The sequence below is a fragment of the Muscardinus avellanarius genome (genome assembly GCF_963383645.1).
Source record: "Muscardinus avellanarius genome assembly, chromosome: 8".
NCBI classification, from domain to species: Eukaryota; Metazoa; Chordata; class Mammalia; order Rodentia; family Gliridae; genus Muscardinus; species Muscardinus avellanarius.
Window position 1 is genome coordinate 109,621,001 of NC_137794.1, and position 24,923 is coordinate 109,645,923.

At 48.7% G+C, this 24,923-nt stretch overlaps 1 protein-coding gene across 2 annotated transcripts in view; it reads left to right on the forward strand.

Moving 5' to 3' along the window:
• TULP4 (TUB like protein 4) overlaps positions 1-14,967 on the forward strand; it is a gene marked incomplete at both ends in the record, with an annotated part of 151,747 nt that extends 136,780 nt beyond the window's left edge. Inside the window, 5 exons of one of the 2 annotated variants that reach the window (XM_080700253.1) lie at positions 3,132-3,276; positions 5,266-5,359; positions 8,437-8,580; positions 11,233-13,742; positions 14,851-14,967. In XM_080700253.1, coding sequence (XP_080556379.1) covers positions 3,132-3,276; positions 5,266-5,359; positions 8,437-8,580; positions 11,233-13,742; positions 14,851-14,967 — 3,010 coding nt within the window. The remainder of the gene's footprint in view (positions 1-3,131; positions 3,277-5,265; positions 5,360-8,436; positions 8,581-11,232; positions 13,743-14,850) is intronic. The other variant, XM_080700254.1, reaches the window with a different exon arrangement.
• Between the last annotated feature and the right edge of the window lie 9,956 nt (positions 14,968-24,923).

Below are 24,923 nucleotides of genomic sequence, written 5' to 3' on the forward strand. Positions count from 1 at the left end.
TCAAACCTGAAATCCTCATGTCTCTCAGCCTTCCAAGTACTGGAATTACAGGAATATGCCACCCTGCCCAGCTTATTTTTTGCTTTGAAACAGAGTCTCACTATGTTACCACATGCTGACCTCCAACCTTTAGTCTTCCTGTCTCAGCCTCCCAAGTACTTGGAATCTTTTTTTTAATACTGGGCATGGAACCCAGGGGTCCTCTGCAACTCCATGCCAGCCCTTTTTGTTTTTTATTTTGATATTTATTTATTTGGTGATGCCAATTAAACCCAGGGGCATTTGACCTCCATGCTACACCCTCCAGCCCTATTTTATTTTTTATTTGAAAATAGGGTCTCTCTAAGTTTCTGAGAGCCTTACTAATTGCTGAGCTGGATTTGAACCTGCGATTCTCCTGTCTCAGCCTCCCAGGAATTGGGATCCCAAGCATGTGTCACCACAGAAGGCTATTTTTTACTTGGAGACAGTCTCACTGAGTTGCTGAAGCTGTTCCCAAACTTGTGATGCTGCTGCTTCAGCCTCTGAGTTGCTGGGATTGTAGGCATGCCCCTCCATGTTCTGCCTGCTCTATACTCTTCATCTTCATCCTAGAGCTTGTTAAAATTGTACGTAAAAATGCAGCTTTCCTTGTTGTGGCTTTTCCCATTACTTCGGCAGAGAGGGCATTTACCCACTGAGCCCTTGGCTGGCAGATGGCCGCTGTGTGCCTGCTCCCCTTTCTCCTCATTTCGCTGCCTCGCACCCCTCTCACACAGCGGTCCTAGCTCACAGCTTTCATCAGCTAGATCCTCCATTCCCCTCAGGTCCCCGGAGCCCAGAGTTGCTGTTGCCCGACTAATCTCAGTTGGGTCGTTATTGTCAGCTCCCGGTCAAATCCTCAGAAAGATGGGGCAAAAGGCAGGTGGAGTTCTGCAGAAACTTATCTGCAGCGATTCTTTCCCCTCTATGAATTCCTTAAGTTTTTAGGTACGGCGCTTTGGAAAGAATCTGAGGTGGACAAAGGCTTCTTGAGCCAATGACACTTTATTACAAAAACCCCGAAAAATTTATACCCTTCACCAGTGAGATTAATAATAGGAGAAAAAAGAAAGGGAAGGGGGGCAATCACAGCAAAACAATAGTGAATTACATATAAACAAAGTAAATGATTAGTCCAGCATTTAAGAGATTAACTCCCGGATCTTCGGATCTTCTTCCGATATTGCAGCAGGGCAGGTCCAAGGGCAAATTCCAAAGGCAATACAGGCACGCCCAAGGCCCAGGGCTTGGAGAATACACCTTCTCATGGAATCTTCTTTTGCTTTCTTTTTTGAGGTTTCCATCTATATCCATATGACAAGCATGGGGAGATATGGCGTTCCAGGGAGATGCGATGGGAGTCTCTCAGATCTCATCCACCTTGCCTTCTGAAGTCTGAAAGCTTACAAAAACTCACAACACAGCTTGGCAAATAAGACACCACAAATAACACCATGAAGTTCTTGGATTTAACTGTCAGATGTATTTCCTTAACTGCTGAACACTCTTCTTTAGACAACAAGCCTATTAAAAGTCTATCCATTTCCCTGTCACAAGCCCTCTGCAACCTGCTTCTAACTTTCTAATTCCTTTCTTTCCCAGTTGGGACATTCTTATGATAAGCTCTTCTTCATGCAAAAATGCTTTTCTTACTCTTACGGTATTTCCTTTCCTTCTTACATATATACTTAAAACGTCTGTCCTTTATTTTGTCACTTTCATTTCTAGCCATGCGGCATTCTCCCTGTCTTGGGGACCCTCCTACTGGGCGTAGCGGTCAACAATCTTTCTCCTTGGCTCTATTGTATTTTGGCAATTAAGCTGTCCTTCAGTCAAATTGCTTTGAAGTCACACCCAAAGTTTCTAGGCAGGGTCGCAAGGGTAAACAGGGTTACCTTGAACTGAGCTACCTTACCGGAGTTAATAGCTTAACCTAAGTTAGTGATAGGAATGAGGGTCGGAGGCTATTTGTGATTGCTGCAGCTGGAATGCTTATCACAGCATCTGAGTTCTGGCCAGTTTTTTCATTACTATTGAGCAGAGCCAAGGACGTTTAGGCAAATTATTAGAGATTTTATTTCCACGGACTCAATTTCATCATAGTCCTGATTTCACATCATTGGAGCAATTCGTGTAGAGAGTTAAAAGAATAATAGTAAAAGTGGGGGGTACTTTGGCCAGAGACGACACCTCCTTCTCGGGGCTTTTTGCCGATTTTTACTATGTGGAGTGGGGTCTCAACACATAGATGCCGAGGCAGCAGGATGTCTTGGCAAGTTGCTCCTCAAAGTCTCAAGCAGTAGATGTGGGACACTGCATTCTTTAGGATGCCAGAAACCTTACCAATTTCATTTTTATAACACTCTCTCTGGGGTAAATGTGCACTAAATACATGTACCTCCGTGTTATAATTAAGGGAACTAAGAGACAGGTAGAACGCGGGAAGCCAGGCGTGGTGGTGCACTCCTCTCTAGTCCCAGTACTTAGGAAACAAGTCAGGAGGATGGCAGCTTCGAGGTCGGCCTTAGCAACTTAATGAGACCCTCTTTGAAAATAACAAACTAAAAGAGCTGGGGTATAATGCAGAGGTGGAATGGTCCCTGGGTTCGATACTCAGACCCCCCCCCACCCCTCAAAAAAAAAAAAAAAAGGCATGGGATCAAAACAGACTGTAACAGGGAATCTTCAGATCCCTGGATCTGACCTAAATACTGCAAGTGTTAGATAACTCTGTTATAGTCCACACTGCCACTTTGGCCTTAGAATGCAGAGTGACTTTCCTCCTGGCGTTTCCCCCAGGAAAGTGGTTCCATAGTCCCTGGCAGAAGACACGTGGACATGGCCTCCAAGTCAGTAGAAGGTGAAGGAGTCAGTTCTCTGAGGTTCCATACAATGAATCGCTTGATCTAGTCTCGATGTGTTTTAGAGAACTATATTATTTCATATGTAGTTATCATTTTTTCTTCGCATTCCTGATGCAAAATAGAAGCAAGAGCTTTGTGGGACCAAGGTCCTGGCCACAGAGGACATCAGCGGCTAGGGGTGGGGAGGAGAGCCGCACTCTGCCCCGCTCTCTGGGTGCCTGAGCCCTCCCCGCCTTGTCTCCACAGGATCAGCATCGAGGCCCGCAAGTCTCCCAAGCTGCCCCGGGCTGCTCAGGAGATCTCCCGGTCGCCCCGGCTGCCCATGCGAAAGCCCTCCGTCGGCTCACCCAGCCTGACGCGGAGAGAGTTTCCCTTCGAAGACATCACTCAGGTAGGAGCACGTGCCTGACAGCGCGGGCTCGGAGTGGCCGAGCCCCGCGGCCGGCCTGAACAGCTGCCTTGCTCCCCGCAGCTCACGGCCACAGCTGCCTGCGGGCTTCCTGGCTCTGCCCATGCCCCTCTGCCACTGGGATCAGCCTCCAGCCGGGCCCAGGCAGTCGGTCTGCGCTTGTCTTCCCTCGCCCATCCTGCAGTGACTCCCATGGTCGCTGGCCTGACCCCGACCGTGCCAGCTCTCGCAACCTCTCCCAGCAGCCTCTCCCACCTCGCGCCTCCTGCTGCTCTGTCACCACCTGTCTCCTTGTCCTTGCCCTCATGCTGCTACCAAACCTAACTCCAGGACTGCTCCATCAGGAGGGCTTCCTCCCTCCACGGTGCGCCGCATGTCTGGTGCTGCTGGAGCACTGCTGAGTCCTCAGGGAGCCGCGTTTTATTCTTCTAGACTCCGCTCCTGCTCACACATGTACACGGAGGCACACATGCATGTCATGCATGAGCGCAGCTGTTCACAACACGTGACGTGGGCATAGCCATAACTTTTTTTTTTTTTTTTTTTTTGGTGGTACTGGGGTTCCTGGAAGCCCTTCTACCTCCGGGCTACACTCCCAGACCTATTTTTACATTTTCATTTTTGGAAACAGGGTCTCCTAAGCCAGCGCGCGCGGCTGGCTTCGAACCTGCGCGATCCTCCTGTCTCCGCCTCCCAAGCGCGGGGATTACAAGCGTGCGCCACCACGCCCGGCTAGCCATAACTTTTTAAAATGCGTTTAATTGTGTCAGATGTGGTGGTGCACACCTGTAATCCAGGTACCTGGGAGACTGAGAGGAGGTTTGCAGGTTCAAGGCCAGTAGTGATTGGTAATTTACGGAGACCCTATTCCAAAGTAAAAAATAAAATAAGGATGGGGTTAGTTCAGAGGCGAGATGCTCCTGGGTTCAATCCCCAGGACCACAAAACATTTTTAATTGAATGAGAAAACAGAAAATGGGAAGCTTACGGGCATAACAAAGCTGGATGTGGAGGCGCACACCTGGAATCCCAGTGCTTGAGTGGATGCTACAGGAGGACCACAGGTTTGTGGCCAGGCTCAACTTAATGAAGCCCTCTGTAACTTTGTAAGACCCTTTTCTTTTCTTTTCTTTTTTCTTTTTTGTGGTATGGGGGATGGAACCCAGAGGCATTCAACCTCTGAGCCATATCCTCTGCCCCTGGGGATGGAACTCAGAGGCATTTGAACTCCGACCTCTGAACTGCACCCCCAGCCCTTTTTTTTCTTTTTTTTTTTTTTTTTTTTTTAGTGGGTCTGGGGATGGAACCCAGGGGCATTCAACCACGATCCTCAGCCTCCGGAATGCTGGGATTACAAGTGTGCGCCACCACACCTGGCTTATTTACTTACTTTTGAGACTGTGTCTCACCACATTTCCTGGGCTGGTCTCACACTCCCTGGGCTCAAGAGCCCTGCTCTAGCCTCCTGAGTAGCTAGGCCTACACGCACAGCAGCATGCCCAGCTCTGGGGATCTTTTTAACTGCACACAACTGGAACAGAGCCCTCACTACCTACTCATGTGCCACTGTTAGAAATAGGAGCCCTGCCGGGTGTGGTGGCGCATGCTTGTAATCCCAGCATTTGTGAGGCTGAGACAGGAGGATCATGGTTCGCAGACAGCCTCAGCTACTTAGCAATGCCCTCTGCAACTCAGTGAAACCGTTTCAAAATAAACAATACAAAATAGGGCTGGGATGTAGCTTGGAGGTAAAATGCCCCTGGGTTCTATCCCCAGTACCACACAAAAAAAGGGAGCCCTTTGTGTTCTAGCGAAAGTTGGGTCGTAACGACAACAGAATGGTGGTGGGAATGAATGGCAGTGAACACCGGAGGCTTTTACAAGCAATGAGGGTCAACATTCTTATACGTGACCGTTAAAAATGTGGAAATAACTGGGGTTCTTCCTTTTTCTTCTTTTTTTCCCTTGCAGCACAACTATCTTGCTCAGGTCACGTCCAATATCTGGGGAACCAAATTTAAGATTGTGGGCTTGGCTGCCTTCCTGCCAACCAACCTCGGTGCAGGTAAAAAGGAAACAAAAATAACAAAAAAACTTGCTTGTCCTGTTGTCTACCTGTCGCAATTTGCAATCAGACCAAAACATCCCATCCAGCCTTTGACTGCGCAAGTAGAAAGTGAGCTCCTAAGGCCGGGAAGAGCAGCGGGGGTGTTAGGCCAAACCTTGACTCCATCCTGTGACTGGAGAAAAATTAGAATCAGCACTCAAATTGGTTTTTGCCACTGGCACTTTTTTTTAAAAAAGATAATCCCTGACAGAAAACTAATAGAAATACACAGCAACTGTAATAGCCAAATATTTCTAGATATTTTGGGCTCTGTGGGCAGATTTTAGTACCAGGGTTTAGCTTCTTGAATCCCAAGAAACTTCTGGGAAAATAAAAAGCATTAAAGTTTGTAAGAAGTTGGTTGAAAGCCGGGCGTGGTGGCGCACGCTTGTAATCCCAGCATTTGGGAGGCTGAGACCACAGGATCACGGTTCACGGACAGCCTCAGCTACTTAGTGAGGCCCTCTGCAACTCAGTGAGACCTGGTTTCAAAATAAAGAATAAAAAATAGGGCAGGGGCTGTAGCTCAGAGGTAGAATGCCCCTGGGTTCCATCCCCAGACCCACCAAAAAAAAAAAAAAAAAGATGTTTGACTGTTAACAGTCTAGTTCTTAGTGGTAAATATTTATGAATTTCATTCTCAGTGCCAGATAAACACCCTCCCCATGACAAGGTTGAGATAGAAAGGTTAGCCAAGAGAGACCAGACTGGGCCAGCACCCAGGCTCTTTCTTGTCCCCGGTCAGATTTGCCAGAGACAAAGAAGGAATGAAAATGCTTAAGACCTTTCCAAAGCTACCTCCTTCTGCCGGGTGAACACTGCTTGGCAGAGCCGCGCTGCCCGTCCCGTCCTCGCCGCTGCCCCACTTCCTTGCCCTCCCTCGTCTGAAATGCTCTCAGTCTGTCTACAGTGGCTGTTTCATACAGATCCTTTATATAAAGCATTCTTGCAAATCACTCGTTAAGAAGACCTATTGTGTGTGTGCATTTTCAGAGATTAATTTATTAGAGTGCTGTATTTGGATTTTTACTTTGAAGTTTCTTAGCTCCAAGGAAAAGATGAATAAAAGCAGAACATAAAACTGAAGAAATAATAGACTGTCCCTGTACATAATGCAAAAGAAACCCTCATTTTTCCAACAACCTGGAAACTCTCTGTTGATCCCGAAAGTCTGTGCGTGCTTCTCTAGCGCCCTAATGATGGATATGGCTGCCTTTTAATAGCTGCTGTTTGGATATTTTTATTATCCCACATCACTAAGCTGAGAACTTAGCCATCTGCCTATAGTAAATATTGAAAAGAGGAATGGAAGTGAGAATTCATTTAATGGAACTTTCCATTCTGCTCATATTTCTTGTATGACGCGTACATCCACAAATAGTCCAATGAGGATGTCAAGAGAGCCCAGGAGAGCCTCTGAAGCACGCATCGCTCAAGTGTGAGTCAGCTGGGCCTGGGACTCGTGCTTCCTGTGGGACGGCGACAGCTTTGGAACTGCTGTCCTAGTCGTTGACCTTTCCAAGAAGAGCATTTTGATCCATATGTTACTGTTATCAAGCTAAAAAAATTTCCACTGGATTCTGCTGGAGGAAAGATATTAGCTCTTAGATTCTAGAAGGTATATTATATATGATACCTCATTAAATCTTTCCAAAGACAACATGATACTTTAGTGGACTAAAGTCAGATAATATGCTTTCTTCAGTTAGAACTATCTGTCCATGAACTGTTTTTATTTTTAATTGTTTGTATTTCTTAATTTTAAAAATATGTAATAGAATCAAAATTCAAAAGACTAAAAGGGATATACAGTAAAATCCTCTTTCATTCTCACCTCCTAGCTACCTAGTTTTCTTCCCTAGAGGCAATCAATATTGTTTTCTTAATCCCTCCTAAGATTTTCAGATTTTCTTTTCTTTGTTAATCTAGATAACAAATAACAAATAATGCATTGAATCTCAAGTCATACAGAACCACACCGAAATTTTTTCACAAAAATTCATATTCTCTTTCCTTCATGGGCAAGAGAGATGAACACAAGAGTAGACCCTTTAGTGCTGCAAGACAGGAGCGGCCGCTTGTATCTGCCAGCCAAGCACGGCCTCCCGCAGAGGGCCCTCTCTGCCACTGCAGTGGCCGGGCAGCCCGAAGGTACTCAGCTCAGAGAAAATCAATGTGTACGCCACCTACAGATATCACAGAAAAGAGTATTAATATAAAAGAGAGTCAGTGGGACCTTTCAGTCCAGTTTTAACCTCCTGTGAAACTTCCAACTCAGATTCATTAATTTTTAACTTATTTTGTCCCTTCTAGATACTTTGGTTGTAATTCAGGCCTTCTAAATGTTCCTGTTAATCAAATTAATCTTTTTTTATTCTACCAAGATGTCTTTTCCAAAAATTTTTATTGGTACATTGTAGTCGTACATCTTAATGGAGTACAAGATGGTAGAGGCATATATTCACCCATCACCCAATTCAAATTAATCTTAAGATTTAAAAAATAAAACCAGCACGTGAGTTCCCTATGGCTCTCCATCCTGATCATTGGGTTAAAGTTGAAAGTCAATAAGACGTGAATCCAGCCCTGAGAGATGGCAGCGTCCTGCTCGGTTCCTGTCGCTGCCTCCTGCTGCTTTCAAGCCGCTCCTCGGCTGCTTGGGCTCCACTGAGCTCTGACCCTCACTGCCACCACTGTTTTCACTAAATTATCCTTCTGGTAGCACATGAAGCTTTAGGAAAAATATGTTTTCCCTACCCCAGCTCATTACAAAAAAAGGATTTGAGTCTGAGATGTTTTTGACATTTGAAATCCATGGTTGGCTGAGTGGCCGAGTGTCTGAAAGCATGGCTGCCACGGTGCCGTGTGTCCGGAGAGATAGTTTCTCTCCGGCTCTTGCCTTCCTCCCTCGCAGATCTGAAGGTCTGTCCTCTGAAGGCAGGAACTACAGCGCTCTCTATCATGCCGTGACTCACTGATGCCTTGGCTCTCCTCTGGTGTGTCTCTAGCAATTGTGCCCTCTCCCCTCCCTGCAGTGATCTACAAAACCAGCCTGCTGCATCTCCAGCCACGGCAGATGACCATCTATCTCCCGGAAGTGCGGAAGATCTCCATGGACTATATTAACTTACCTGTCTTCAACCCAAATGTTTTCAGTGAAGATGAAGATGACTTACCAGGTGTGTTCAGACACGCCTTGCTCGTCATAGTGCTCTTAGTGGACTGTGCCGGGGGCACAATGGTGGCCCCGAGGGCCTGCTGCCTTGACGTATGTAGCAAAGGCCACCTGCTGCCTCGGTTGGGTTGGTACAGGGGACATGTTCCAGGAGCAGGGTCATGGTCTGGCGCTTGGTTGGGGAGGAGAGAGCATGGTGGCGCAGGTGGCGCTGGCTCCTCTCACCCACAGGGCAGTCCCCATGGCCCATTCAGCCTCACGGCACTCTCTTGATAATGCGTGAGATAAGTTAGCAGGATGAAGTGAGAGCAGAGCCAAAACCCCGCTTAGGGGTGTGGGCCAAACCCCGTCCTTTATCCCCAGCATAGAGCCCCCCGTGCCTCAAGCTGGCCCCACTCCTAGGCTGCAGAGCCGTACAGCGCACATCTCTGTGAGAGACCTGGCCAGAGTTCAGGGTAAAACCTGGAGCACCAGCTGTAAATTTAGTTAACACATTCTCAGATATCTGTAGCATCTTCAGTTAATATTTTTTCCTAGTGGGGGGGATCCTTAAAGGATCTTATTTTGATTAACAGATCATGATGACTTCTAGTCTATCAGTTGATGTGACTGTTCTCAATTATTCTAGGTTTACTTGAACACCATGTGCTCTGTGTGTGTGTGTGTGTGTGTGTGTGTGTGTGTGTGTGTGTGTGTGTGTTTTACTGGGGTTCCTGGAAACCCTTCTACCTCCGGGCTACATTCCCAGACCTATTTTATATTTTTATTTGGAAACAGGGTCTCTTAAGCCAGCAAGGCTGGCTTCGAACTTGGGCAATCCTCCTGTTTCCACCTCCCAAGCGCGGGGATTACAATGTGCACCACCACGCCCAGCTACCATTTGCGTTAAGTAAAAGTCCACCTAATTCCGTAGGTACTCCCAACATCAGGACCCATGGTTTGGAGAAGCCTCACATACTGGAGCTCCATAACACACCCTCTGCTGTTTCAAAACCCTGGGTTTAAGAGTCTTTTATGCTTTCCCATTAAAACCTTTACAAATAAACTCCACAGAGTTGCCTTGCTGCCTCTGTTGTTATCACGACCCGTGATTACCACCAGTAAGACAAGACAAACTGTCTCAGGGCTTACGTGCAGTGATGCTGACTTAGAGACGCTTCTCCTTTGGAGAATCCGCCTGCTTTCAGTTTTCCCTACAGACCAGAGAACACCTGGGAGAGGGGTCTGGACAGACATTGTAGGAAACTTACGACAGGGCCGAACAGTTCCATGCAGCAGAAGGTAGTCAGTCTCACTGGAGGCCCGGGGCATGGGGAGAGTGGGCGATGGACCCAGGAGAGGGCCATCTGGCTGCAGGCTCCAGTTTGCCATGAGGGCACCATCTGCACAGCAGGTCTGTTCGGTCCTGTTTCCAGCCCAGGTACTGGTTTCTGCTGCAATTAGCTTTAGCGGCCAGGTGAGCAGCACGTCTCTGAGCAGGAGCTGACTTAATATGGACCTCCAGGAGCAAAACTGCTCGTGTGCCCTGAGGGCACTTCCAGGGGGGCACGGACACCACTCTAGCACCTGGCTGCAGTCACCGTGGACAGGCATGCCCACTAGAAAGTTCTGCCGCATGAATAGGGTTCTGTACAGCATGGTTTACCTTACCATCAGAAATGCTAAACAGCAGATGAGTGAGGAAGTGAATCTTCACTTAGTAAGCATGTTTGCTAGAGGATTCTTTTTTGGTTGTCTATATTTTGCATGATTCTATTTATAGGAACTTAATTTATGTACAAATTTCAGATATGCTTCTGTTATATGACACTTCCCACACTAACCAATCCATAATTGTGATTAAACCTGCTTAGAAGCATAGGCACTGTGATTCCTCAGTGGAGCTCCATGCTGGACCATTGCCCTCTTCTTGCATTGGATGGCAGGTGTTTTATGAGTACCACTGGTAAAAAAGTTCTTTAGGGGCATGGTGGCACACGCTTGTGATCCCAGTACTTGGGAGGCTGAGATAGGAGAATTGCATTGCCTCAGCAACTTGAGGCCCTCTGCAACTTAGACCCTGTTTCAAAATAAAGAATAAAAAATAGGACCAAGGTTGTACCTTGGAGGTAGAATGCCCCTGGGTGAGTTCAATCCCCAGTACTGCCAATAAAAAAAGTTTTTAAAATATAATTATTTGTAGCTGGGTATGGTGGCATATACCTGTAATCCTAGTACTTGGGAAGCTGAGACAGTAAGATCTCGGGTTCAAGGACAGCCTCAGCAACACAACGAGATGCTCAGCAACTTCCTGAGACCTTGATTCAAAATAAAACATGGAAAAGGGCTGGGGTGGAACTCAGAGGTAGAATGCCTCTGGGTTCCATCCCCATTATTGCAAAAAGAAAAAATAATTATTTGTGCTGGTACCAAATTCAGAAGATTCAAGTGTGTTCATTGTTAAGCTCTGGCAAAGCCCTAAGCCCACAGACACTGAGAGGCTGCTCAGTGACCTCTTTGTAAGTCCTTCCAAAAACAGTGGCGAAGCAAACACATCGCAGTCGCTACAACTGCCCCTTACATACAGAGGACAGGAGGAGGCCAGATGTGTTTCTTGTTCTGCCCCAATTTCATGACTCCGTTTTGTAAGCAGTTCCTTATTCTGTTTTCCTTCCAGTGACGGGAGCATCTGGTGTCCCTGAGAACAATCCACCTTGTACGGTGAACATCCCTATTGCACCGATCCACAGCTCGGCTCAAGCCATGTCCCCCACGCAGAGCATCGGGCTGGTGCAGTCCCTGCTGGCCAATCAGAACGTGCAGCTGGACGTCCTGACCAATCAGACAACAGTCGTGGGGGCAGTGGAACATGCAGGTGACAGTGCCACCCAGTACCCAGTCTCCAACCGGTACTCCAACCCTGGTCAGGTGATTTTTGGAGGCGTGGAGATGGGCCGTATCATTCAGAACCCCCCTCAGTTGCCCTTGCCACCGCCGCCACCATTGCCGCAGGGGACCATGCCGCTGTCGGTGGTGGGCCACGGTGACCGCGACCAGGAGCACCTCCAGAAGCCAGCCAAGATCCTGAGGCCCGTTCCTCAGCTGGCAGCAGAGGGGGATGCACTGGTCTTCAGTGCCCCCCAGGAGGTGCAGGTGACCAAGATGAACCCCCCACCCCCCTACCCAGGGACCATCCCCGCTGCCCCCACCACAGCAGCACCCCCACCTCCTCTGCCGCCACCACAGCCCCCAGTGGACGTGTGCCTGAAGAAGGGCGACTTCTCCCTCTACCCCACATCTGCGCACTACCAGCCCCCACTGGGCTATGAGAGAATCACCACCTTCGACAGCAGCGGCAACGTGGAGGAGGTGTGCCGGCCTCGCACGCGAATGCTCTGCTCCCAGAACACCTACACCCTGCCTGGCCCAGGCAGCTCAGCCACCCTGAGGCTCACGGCCACGGAGAAGAAGGTCCCCCAGCCCTGCACCAGTGCCACCCTGAACCGTCTGACCGTCCCGCGCTACTCCATACCCACGGGAGACCCTCCCCCTTACCCTGAAATTGCCAGCCAGCTGGCACAAGGGCGCGGCACCACCCAGAGGCTGGACAGCAGCCTCATCCATGCCACACTGCGGAGGAACAACCGCGAGGTGGCCCTCAAGATGGCCCAGCTGGCCGACAGCGCCCGGGCGCCTCTGCAGCCCCTGGCCAAGCCCAAGGGCGGCCCCAGCGGGGCAGCAGCACCACTCCCCGCCCGGCCCCCGCCGGCCCTGTACACCTGCAGCCAGTGCAGCGGCTCCGGGCCCAGCGCGCAGCCGGCTGCCGTCTTGGCCCACGCGGTCAGCACATCCCCACTGGCCTCCCAGTCCTCCTACAGCCTGCTCAGCCCCCCCGACAGCGCCCGTGACCGCACGGACTATGTCAACTCCGCCTTCACTGAGGACGAGGCGCTGTCCCAGCACTGTCAGCTCGAGAAGCCCCCGAGGCACCCCCCGCTGCCCGAAGCTGCTGTCCCCGTGAAGCGGCCTCCCCCGTACCAGTGGGACCCCGTGCTGGGTGAGGACGTTTGGGTCCCCCAGGAGAGAACAGCGCAGACTGCAGTGCCCAACCCCCTAAAGCTGTCCCCTCTGATGCTAGGGCAGGGCCAACACCTGGATGTGGCCCGAGGTCCCTTCATCTCCCCCAAGTCTCCCGCCAGCCCCACTGCCACTTTCCAGACAGGCTATGGGATGGGCGTGCCATATCCAGGAAGCTATAACACCCCCCCTTTGCCCGGAGTGCAGGCTCCTTGTTCCCCCAAAGATGCCCTGTCCCCAACCCCGTTTGCTCAGCAGGAGCCCGCCGTGGTCCTCCAGCCCGCATACCCGCCCAGCCTCTCCTACTGCACCCTGCCCCCCATGTACCCAGGGAGCAGCACGTGCTCCAGTTTACAGCTGCCGCCCATGGCCTTGCACCCCTGGAGTTCCTACAGCCCCTGCCCGCCCGTGCAGAATCCCCAGGGCACGCTCCCCCCCAAGCCCCACCTGGTGGTGGAGAAGCCCCTCGTGTCCCCGCCGCCAGCTGACCTCCAGAGCCACATGGGCACAGAAGTGATGGTAGAGACTGCGGACAACTTCCAAGAAGTCCTCTCCCTGACGGAGAGCCCCGTGCCCCAGAGGACAGAAAAGTTTGGGAAGAAGAACCGGAAGCGCCTGGACAGCCGAGCGGAGGAAGGGAGTGTTCAGGCCATCACCGAGGGCAAGGTGAAGAAGGAGGCTAGGACTTTGAGTGATTTCAATTCGCTCATCTCCAGCCCCCGCCTGGGGAGAGAGAAGAAGAAAGTGAAGAGTCAGAAAGACCCACTGAAGTCAAAGAAGCTGAACAAGACCAGCGAGTTTCAGGACAGCTCAGAGAGCGAGCCCGAGCTGTTCATCGGCGGGGATGAGCTGATGAACCAGAGCCAGGGCAGCAAGAAGGGCTGGAAGAGCAAGAGGAGCCTGCGCGCGGCCGGCGAGCTGGAGGAGCTCAAGTGCCGCAAAGCCAGCGAGAAGGAGGACGGGCGGCTGGGCAGCCAGGGCTTCGTGTACGTTATGGCCAACAAGCAGCCCCTGTGGAACGAGGCCACACAGGTGTACCAGCTGGACTTCGGAGGACGGGTGACCCAGGAGTCTGCCAAGAACTTCCAGATCGAGCTGGAGGGGCGGCAGGTAAGGAAGCCACCGGGCGGGGGAGGGGGTTAGGGTTGGCCTTCTGGGACCACAGTACAAGAGGCCAAGAGGGAGCTGAGCGCACGCGCCTGCAATCCCAGGGACAAGCTTGAGGCCCGCTTGGAAACTTAGCCAGCCCTTGTCTCATAATAAAAAAAAAAAATAAGCCAAGCCGGGCACGGTGGCGCACACTTGTAATCCCCGCATTTGGGAGGCTGAGACAGGAGGATCGCGGTTTGCGGACAGCCTCAGCAACTCAGTGAGACCCTGTTTCGAAATAAAGAATGAAAAAATGGGGCTGGGGGTATAGCTCGGAGGTAGAATGCCCCTGGGTTCCATCCCCAGTACCGCAAAAAAATAAAAATAAAAAATAAGCCAGACATGGTGCTACATGCCTGTAAGCCCAGTACTTGGGAGGCTATGACAGGAAGATTACATGTTTAAGGTGAGCCTCAGCAACTTGTGAAGCCCTCAACAACTTAGACCTTGTTTCACAATAAAAATAAAATAGGGCTGGGGGTGTAGCTGGAAAGTAGACGGCCCCTGATTTCAATTCCCAGAACTGCACAAAAGAAAAACTAATTAATTAAAAACAGAAGGTCAGTGGTAGAACACTTTTCTTGCATGGACAAGGCCCTGGATTCAATCCCCAGTGTCACCAAAAAAACCAAAAAACTAAATGACTAGGTGGGAAAAGGAAAACAGCTAATATCTCTTGGATGGAGCAATGTGGGTTATAATTCTCAGTGCATTCACTGCTGTCTTTTATGTATTTTTACTCTGAGTAGTGCATGTACTGAGTGTTGGTCAGATGCTTCCATGAGATTTATAAAGAAGACCACCAGGCCCACCCACCCCTCATGGCACCTGCTGTCCCAGAGGCAGGTGTTTCTGGTGTTTATTTTTTTCTCTAGTATTTGCCATCATATTTGCAAAGAGCATGTTTACTCTTCTATTCATCGATGCTTCCATGTGGGGCCTGGCTGTTGCTTTCTTCCTGAGGACCTGCCTGGTGGGTGTGCTAAAGGCCTCCCTCCCTCGCGAGTGCAGGCCTGGCTGCCTCTCCCACCCACTTTGCTTCCTCTGTGTCTTCCCCTCCCTGCCCCAGGTGATGCAGTTTGGACGGATTGACGGCAACGCGTACATCCTGGACTTCCAGTACCCCTTCTCCGCCGTGCAGGCTTTCGCGGTTGCCCTGGCCAACGTGACTCAGCGCCTCAAATGAAGAGCCGTGTGGGGAGAGATACAGGAGCCTTCGGAGGAGCCGCGGCCGGCTGCCCAGAAGAGCAGAGGACAGGGGGCCAGAAGAGGCACCGGGCCAGGCACAGCACTGGCCTGAATTCAGGCCTTGTCCTTCACTGATGTCCTTCACTGTCTGTCTGTGTTTTCTTCTCCAGTGGAGTGGCTTTGGAAGCCACGAGTGTGGGGTGTCTGGTGTTCTTTCGGGAAGTGGAGTTTGGCTGTCCGAGGTTCGGCCAGGTTTGCTTCTCAGAGCAGCTGAACCAAGGCCTTCGTAGAGAAGACAGACCACCTGGCCTGCGGTTCTTTTAGACCCAAGGAGTAAACATAAGTGTCCATTCTCTGTCATTTCTGGCCTTCATTACTTTCCCAACATTGCCACTAGTGAAAAACAAACTTTTTTTTTTTAAACACAGCCCAAATTCCTGAAGATTCAGGTTCTCTTGGGGTTAGGAGGCAGCATTCACTTTGCCCATATTATGCTGCTTTCCCGGAGGTGGCTGGGTGAGTGGAGCATGAAGGTCTGGGAAGTTCCTGTGTTCCGAGGGAAAATGGGCTCTGCCCTGGCATGTGATCATGTGGACACGATTCAGTCATCGGTGGTGTCGGGGAAGGGATGATGGGAGGGTTGTGTAGACAGGTCCACAGTGCTTGCACACACGGGCTCTGGGTCCACTCCTCTTCCAGGACGCTGCCGTCGGGGTACTCCACTAGTCCATCATGCGTTGGCTTCCGCAGGGTCAGGCGGTCCTTCAGTAAGGGTGGCTCGAGGGGAAGAGGCCGCGGCAGCACCCAGCCCGCCCAGGGTGGCACGGGTTTCCCAGATAGTATGGTTGCTGGTCCTTAGATCCCACTGGCTGGGAGCAGCCTCTCTTGTGCCCATGCACTTGCTTTTCTTAACCTGGAACCATTAACCATAGACATGATCCTTCCTGTTGAATAGCATCGCTCGGTTCTTTCTCTTTCTAAAAGTGTGGTTGAGAACTTGATTTGAAAATACTCCTTTTCTCCTCTTGGCTGTGCTAAAATTCGTTTGACGAGGAGTGTTTTTCATCGAATTAGAAATTGCATCCAAAAGTATTTTGAACATTTGCCAAGGTATTTAAAGACAGGGATATGATCAGATCTTTGACAAAAGGTACATGATCTTCTCTAAGGAAAAAAGAGCTACTTAGTAATCTACAGACTGTGTCCTGAGGAGATAAACCACTGAGAAAGCCTTATTAAGATTATCTTACTTCCGGCAGTTGGGTGCCTACTCCTTGTCAGTTGGGGAGGGCAACCGCCCAGACTGCCCACTTGCCCTGCCCCTGGGAACCCTTGGGCAGTCTTCAGGCTGACCACAGAGCCAGTTCACTTGTCTGTGGGTCATACCTGTGATGTTTAGGGCCAGAGCGCGGGAACTGTGGGCTTTGACTCCTAAATGTGGGTTTTATTTGAAAATAGACAAGTGGAAGATGCTGTAGGAAAGTATTTCCAAATGAAAACTTTTTAATTTCCTGTGTTTGATTAAAAAAATTAGGAAAGGGAAAAAAATTAGGAAAGGAACTGGCCTGTTCTTTCCCAGAGCAAGATGACATATCACCCTTCTTTCCAGACTCCAGAGAAGTGCCGACAAGATTTTTAAATACAGTAAAGTGCATCTCTCAGCTTATCCTGGAGTTTCCCATTTTATAGTTAAAAATACTAGGCCCCATTCTTTGGTGGGTAAATTCTTCCAGAAAGAATGTAGCAGCGTATTCAGAATTATCTCCTTCTTTTATATGAGTTTCTGTAGCTTGCTCTGGTGTTTCAGTGCGTTTATTGGTTGTGCAATATGGTTGTAGCCTTTCTGTAGTAATTTAAATGCAATTCCCGTTTTGTTGTCAAGAGATAATTATTTATCTTGCTTTTCATAGTATCCTTAGGAATTATTTTGCTACTATGTATTGGTGAGTTATGGCCATTTATTATTTATTTAGAAAAATAGTCTCTTTGTAACGATTTATTTGGTAGCAGTATATTTTGCTGCAAAAAATAAAGAGGATATGATAGAAGATGGTTTTGCTGGATAATTTGTAACTTTCTAATTCGGAAAAATAGTTATTATTTCTTTAAAAGGAATTATTTTGGTTTGTGTTATTAGTTATGTACAAAAGAGAACATTTCTTTGAGATTGCACCCTAAAATAGTATTTCTTCTTATTTTGGAAAACTTTTTTTCAATGAAAAATAAAGGATTGTAGGAAATGAGGGGAGACCTAGTAGTGAATTTTTAAGAAATGAGCTTCAGCTTTTTTGGTTTTTGAGGTATGAAGACCACAAAGGGGGGAGTCCCTCCCACGACACCTGTACCCCCATGGAGCCACAGCCTCCCCATCCTGATGGTGTGAATGTGGAGTTTGCAGAGCCAAGAGCAGCCAAGGCCCCCAGGCGCCTGACGGGAGGAGGCGTCGCGGCCCAGCAGTTGGAAGCTGGGCCGGGCAGTTGTGAGATTGCATTTTGTAAGGTAATGGTGGAAGTGTTACTCACTTTAAAACTTTTCAGTTAATCTCAGCTGATCAAACACTGCTCAAGCTAGGACTTCAGACAGCAGGATTCTAGGTACTTCATGTTTACTAGCAGCAATTTGTGTCAAAATACTTTACCGACTCCCTAAATTTCTGAATACCAGTCCAGTAAAAAGCTAACTGCATACAGACTTTTTGAGGGAAATGGGGTAGTAACAAACATAAAAAAATGTTTAATTTGTTTAACTTTAGCTTCATCAAACCAAAGGCCAGGGATGTGTGTATAAAATACCCACTGAGTGTATATTAGGAGAAAAATTAGGACCAAGGAAGGAAACTGAACACTGTAATGCAGTCTAGATCAAAGGCCTTTGCAGGTGGCGCTTCAGCCACATCACGGCCCCTGGCACGTGTCCCTGAGGGCACACCAAGCGAGCAGAAGGCCCTGCTCCGCTCCTGGTGGGAGTGACGGCCGACCTGGCTGGGGCGGGAGGCCCAGGCCCTCCCTTGCTCATCTTGGAAATACAGGGGCTGTCTGCACAAGGTCTGACTTCCTCCTGCTCCACAGCCCTGAGAGCTCAGAATGGAACACTTTGATCTCCCACTTCACAAGCCTGAAAAGTATGTTTCAAAACATTGCTTTTTCTAGAGAAATGTTTCTGTTCCAACTCTAGGAGCTGTCTGGCGAATATAAACACTATAAACTGGTCCACTGAAACATGCTATCTTTAGAAAGTTCACCTCTAAATACATTTGGAATCATACTTGTTCTCATAAAATTACATAAAAAGCTCTGATCCCCAGCTAGACAGAGGATTCCCCTGAGCGAGTGTACCCTGCTCAGTGGGTGCCCTTGAAAACAGCTCCAAGTAATCTGAGAGTGAGTTCAAAACGAACGAACGGAAGAGCAGGAGCCCAGGCCGCCTCCGGCCCTCCGTGTGCTCCTGGGGCCGCAGGCTGCACTACGGGCAAATTCAAGGCTTGAGAAGGGACCCGCGGGGAAGGAACCCACGGCTCCGCCTGTAGGCCAGGGACCACCTGGCCACGGCAGCGGCTGGGAAGAAACATGTGAAGCGTCGTGTGCGTCCTGGGAGTTTGTACGCGCCCACAACTCAACTCTGCGCTGTTCCTGTGTTTCCTTATCTCTGGCTGGTAAATTCTGGAGGGTTGTGGCTTTGTTTCCATTTTCTTTGGCTTTGTGCAATTTCCTTGTGACTTTACTTGTACCTATATTTTTCTGTTTAAAAGTTCTTTTTAAGGGGAGGGGTAGGATTCTAAGATCTCATTTATTGTAGATAAATTTTTTTTCGTGTTGTAAAAAAGCATGGGTTATGCATCTGAGTGGAAAAGGCACTATTATTTACCAAAGGGATATTGGTTTTGCATTTGTTTATAAATGCATTATTTTGGTACTGTCAATTTGGACATAATTTCTGAGTTTACCACTCCTGGAGTTTTCTTTTTCTTTTTTCTCTTTTTCTCCCATAAGTGTGCGGTGCGGGTGCACAGGTCCCAGGCCGCACAAGACCACCAGCATGTCCCGTGCGTGCAGCACGGTTCCTCTGCTGTTGGTGTGTTTGTTTAATTCAGCATCCTTCTTTGTTTTACTCTCCAAGCAAGATCCGTTGAGATTCTCGGTCGCATTTCAGTGAGCTCTCCTCATCTGCCTCTCCTCTTATGTATTTTGTGTATTCAATTGTGCTGGAGGTATTCTAGAAGGCATTAATGGTTTGCATTCAAAATGATGTGGTTTGTCCAAATTATTTTCTGTCTTTATTATTGAGATGGAATAATATTCTTATTTTTTTTCCTTGATGATTTTAAATTGTAAGAGTTGTCCAGCTATTGCTTAATAAAATTTTGCAGATCAAAAAAAAAAATCAATGACTTGTGTGTAGAATTCAGATGTAGGTCTTGAGTCCTTTGAGAAGACATCTCCTTTCTCCAGTGGCATCCTGGCCACCACCACCACCCCCAGTTGCTTCCGGGGCCCCCAGGTAACTGCCAGGTGATTCAGGGCCCTGTGGTCCTGTCCTTGTGCTAACCCTGTGCAAGGTCAGAGATTGTGCTGCCTTCTTGACTAATTACTTTTAGTTTGTGTTTTGGTTTTTCATATTTTTAAGAAGACATGATTAAAATGCATCTTTATAGCACCTAAAATATCAGAGGTGCTAAATATATTGACACCTTCTTTGTTACTTTGTAGGCAACTTAATAAAACCTGGTTTTAAGCAATTTAACTATAAAGTGCTAATATAACTGCTAATGGTTGTTATTACTACTGAGTGCTTGAGAGCCTCCTTTGTCTCCCCTAAGTTTCCTGTGATCTCAGAGGCAGAGAAGCTGGGGTATAGGAGTGTCTGTAAGCACTTTGTTGGTGCATATTTACAAAGCGACCCTTTTGGGTTTCTTTCAGAGATGAAACTAGACATGGAGTCACTTGGGCTTTAGGAGACAGAAGAACCCAAACCACTGTCTTAAAAATCATAATTATGAGTTGTCAAGTCATTGCAGTTAAATCTCTGCTTTAATAGTAGTTACAGATGGCTAACTGCCTTGAATTTGTATAAGAACCAAAATATTCTAATTTTATTATGAAAGCTCATGAGTATTCTACTTAGATATAGAAGAGCCCCTTGAAGAGCTCCGAAACTGGTGTTTGGAGCTGATGTAATTGAAGCCTGAGGGTCGTAATCCCAGAAGTGGATAGATCCGTGTCACGGGTGTATCTGGGTGGTGACCTGGGCCTGTGGGGTGGGGTGCACCCTGGGGATTATGTGTTATCCCACTCCCCAGCCATTCTCTTGCTTCCAGCCTCTGTGGTATGAGGACAAGGCCCATGTGCTCTCCCTCGCTTTGCCCCGCCCTCCATGGCCCGAGATCTGTGGTCCCCAGCCTCACAGAACCCGGTATCTCCAAGGCAAGCCACGAGCAAATGAAACCTCCTTCCTCTAAATTACATGTTCAAGTCTTTAAGATTATAGTTGTAAAGATTCTGACAAATACAGTGAGCTTTTGTATAGTACTCATTATATCTTCATCATTAACCTAGATAGCAAGACTGGCCCAAACAGGCCCTCCCACCACCACCACCAAAAACCCACCAAAACCCAAACAGCCAGCTCGTATCTGGTTCTCTTGCAGCCTGAGTCTGGGTTGCTGCCTCCACCAAGCCCACCATCAGCTTTGTCTCAGTCAGTGCCAGGCAGTGTGTCCAGAGGGACTTGTTTATCAACATAGAAATGATGGCCCAGTGGAGATTCCATTGCAATTTTCCAAGGATGTCACAATACTAACCACAGGTAAGTCTCCTAACTCCATTATGAAGCACCTTTTGCCTCCCTTTTTTTTCAGGAGAAAATAAGAGCATTGAGAGATTGAATGATGTCTAGAGTTTGTAGACAAAAATCAATCCTGAAATAGAATGCAAAATTTCTGGGTCATATTAATGAGTAGACCTAGTTTCCCTGTAATGAGCTATGAGCTACTCACACTTAGCCATTTCCCATGAAAGCAGAGATCATAGACTCTGGCCCTTCCTCAGCAGAGCTCAGCCCCTCCAGAGGATGATATTTGAGTACTCGGTTCAGTACTTGGGAATTTTCTTTTTTTTTTTTTTTTTTTTTTTGGTACTGGGGGTGGAACCCAGGGGCTTTCTATCCCCAGGCTACACTCCCAGACCTATTTTATATTTGGAAACAGGGTCTCACTAAGTTGCTGAGCCTCACTAAGTAGCTGAGGCTGGATTTGAACCAGTGCGATCCTCCTATCTCAGACTCCCAAGCGCGGGGATTACAAGCGTGCACCACCATGCCCGGCTCTTGGGAATTTTCAAAAGATGACATTTGACTCACAGGCCATATTGCTCACCCGGGCAGTCCATAGTCACAGGTCTGTGTGGATTTGTTTCTCTGCACTTCTTACAAACAGTTGCCCTTTGTCCTGAAGAATACAAACCCATTCGTGGACAGAGCAGGCTCATTTCTTGCTGCACTAAAGGCCTCAAATACAGAAGGGCTTTCCGTGTGGAGTAGGACCTCCTCCTGCTTCCCTCTGCGCCCCTGCACCCCATGCAACTCCTAACCACAGGGTCTGTCCTGCAGGGGACATGAAAACCACCTCTTCGTGCCTCTCTGGAGTGGGGATGACGCCTTCGATGAAGTTTACGACTTTCAAGGAAACTCACCATTGAGGCAAGATAAAAGTTCTTTGGGAAGTTACTCAACAGTACAAAGAAATGACCGTGTTTGTCATAGGAGAACTAAGTCAGAATTCATGACACTTCAGCCACCTCTTAGCACAGTGTCCAGACCTTGCTGCGCATTTCCCTGCCGCCTGGACTGTTTGTTGGTGCTGTCAGAAACTCCAGCAGCCCTCCCTTGCTGTTTAGCTCACACTTCGGTCCAGGTGCCTCCTGAGCCCGAAGCTGGGGTTGGCAGCATGTTCGCTGCACACACGACTGTGTCTTCCCCACCGTAGAAAAGAGAGGCAAGCTTGATGGAGGGGCTGGCTACGCACAAGTCCTGCAGACTACCAATCAGGCCGTCTTCTCGGGCCCTCAGGCTGTGCAGAGAACCTGGTTCTTCCAGTCTCCACTCTTCTCCCAAACAGAAAGGCAATACCAGTCCCAGCTCCATTCCCGCTCTGCAAGGAACCCAGGGCTCCTTCACATGGTCTTGACTTCTCTCCTTCCACAGGAAGCAGCTGAGTGCCTCCTGCCTCCCTGATGTCGCCCCGAGCGTCTTGCCCAGTTATAGGTGCAGCTCCTTCTGTTTTGTGTCACAGACGGCAGCTCCCCAGGGTCAGTTGTCATTCTCCTCCCTGGAGAAAGGCAGGCGGCACAGACTGGAGCCCTGCTGTAGAAGGATCGTCCCCAAGGAATCAGTTTCTCCCTCTGTTGGAGCCTGTGTTTTCTCACTCCTCAAGTACCTGCCGCGGACCGCAGGAGGCACTGGAGTCCCAGGATCCTGGCCACTCACAGTACCAGATGTTCCAGCTCTTAATTAAAATTCTCAGGGGAATGTCCTCCGATAGCTACGGTCTTCATGCCCCCTTAGACCAAGCAGCCTGGCAGGACCTCATGTTCAGCAGCAATGGGAGACGTGCTTCCTCAGTCTGAGCAGCTACACTGAGGACCCTAGACCCAGGCAAGCTGGGAAGGGAGGCGCCTCTGAAAGCCTAGAGCATTCAGCTCACTGAGGTCCCAGGACCTCCCGCCCATCCTAGCCACTTGGAGTCAGGCTTGGCTTCCTCCCATGAGCTGTGCCCGGTGGGTCTCACCTGCTCCCAACCTTCCCTCCCTGCCTGTGTGAGACTCCTGAGAAGCTGGCAGGACAGTGGGTGACAGTCGTGGGGAGATGGACTTTTCTCTACATAAAGCTCCCCCAAAATGCCGATGAGCCCAACTTGACCAGCCCAGCCACTTGGGACTGTTGCGCTCCAGGGACCTACTCCATTCTGGCTTGTATCTCACTGTCTAGAGCTCATCTTCCAGCTGGCCAGCAACAGTAAAGGCTCAGCTCCTTCACCTCTGGTCCTGACCAAATCCCTATAGCAGCCCTGCCCCCTATAGCTGACCTCAGCGGACTTGGTTGCCATTTTCTGGCTGTGATCCCAGCAACTCAGGAGGCTGAGGCAGGAAGATTGCAAGGGCGAGGCCAGCCAGAGCAACTTAGAGTATCTCAAAATAATAATAAAAAAAAAAAGCTGGGGATAAAGCACTTGCCTAGGATACGCAAGGCCTTGGGTTCAGTTCTTAGTACCACAAAACAGAAAAACTGTAGGAGTGCATCAGTACCAAAAGACTGCTATGGGGAGCCCGGTAACATTTTTAAGTCCTCAGTACCCTGTAGAGATGGCTAAAAATAGATGTAAGTAGCTGAGCACAGTGGTGCACATCTGCAATCCCAGTACTTGGGAGGTTGAGATAGGATTGCAGGTTCAAGGCCAGCCTCTGAAACTTAACGAGATCCTCGAGGATTTAGTGAGACCTTGTTTCATGGTGGTGCATGCCTTTAATCCTAGTACTTGAGAGGCTGAAATAGAATCAAAGGTTTGAAACCAGCCTTAGAATCTTAGCAAGGCTCTCAGCAACTTAGTGAGACCTTGTTTTTCAAACAAAAAAAAAAGGACTAGCGGTGTAGCTCGGAGGTGGAATCACCTGGTTTCAATACCCAGTACCAAATTAATATAAATTAATTAATTTGTTAAGATTTTCCTAATTTTAAACAGCAGAACACAAGAATGTCTGGCTACAGGTGTAGTGTCCAAAAACAAAGCAAAGGTAAAAATGACAGCAGCAACCCAACCCCATGATAACAGCCAGCTGGACAAGCCGTGAAGAGCGCGCTGTGTGATAGCAACGAGGCATCCTCACGGGCCCTCTGTGGGAAGTGATGGGGCTCAGGACAGCTACCCAGAAACACCGGAAGCAGGAAGGTCACGTTCACCTTCCTCTTACTTCTTTTTCCTGAAGCAGGTCGGGGAAGGAGCTATAGAGGCAGGTGATTTATTTTGTGCAACTAAAAACTGAGATTGAACTACGTGCGGATCTTCCAAGGTATAGTCCATGCTTTCCCTTCATTGTTCACATTGATAAAAACAAGCTTCAGGCCAGGCGTGGTGGGCACGCTTGTAATCCCAGCATTTGGGAGCCTGAGACTGGAGGATTGTGGTTCGCGGACAGCCTTGGCTACTTAGGCCCTTCGCAACTCAGTGAGACCCTTTTTAAAAAATAGACTAAAAAGCCAGGCATGGTAGTGCACACTTGTAATCCCCGTGCTTGGGAGGCGGAGACAGGAGGATCGCGCAGGTTAGAAGCCAGCCTCGCTGGCTTAAGAGACCCTGTTTCCAAATAAAAATATAAAGTAGGTCTGGGAGTGTAGCCCAAAAAGGGTTCCATCCCCAGTATCCCCAGTACCACCAAAAAAAAAAAAAAAAAAAGACTAAAAAATAGGTCTGGGGCTCGGAGGTACAATGTCCCTGGGCTTCTTCCCCAGTACCACACACACACACACACACAAAAAAAAAAAAAATTCTGTATGCTAATATGTTCTTCATGGTAGATCACTAAAGGGAAGGAATCTAGTGCAGTGTTACCGAGATTTTTGTGACCTTGGGATCCTGCTGTAAAGGGGCATCTGATAGGACCACTGGTCCAGGCAGTGGGCTTTGGAAAATTGGCCTGGACACTCTCCAAGTTCTCAGCTACAAAGTTCATTGCTTCTGTGAATTTTATGGGAAGCCTCAGGTAAGTTCCTTCTTTTTTTCTCTGGAGTAAAAGATCTACTTTGTTTCTGCTCAAGTAAACAAGAAATCCTTGCTGCAGGACACAGCCTATTTTCTGGGTTGCAAAGTTTTTTTGTTTGAGTTTTTTGTTTGAGTTTTCAGCCTTCTTTCTCATGAAGCCCCAGCAGATTGAAACAGAAGTGAGCCCTGGCCTCCCTCTTACAGCC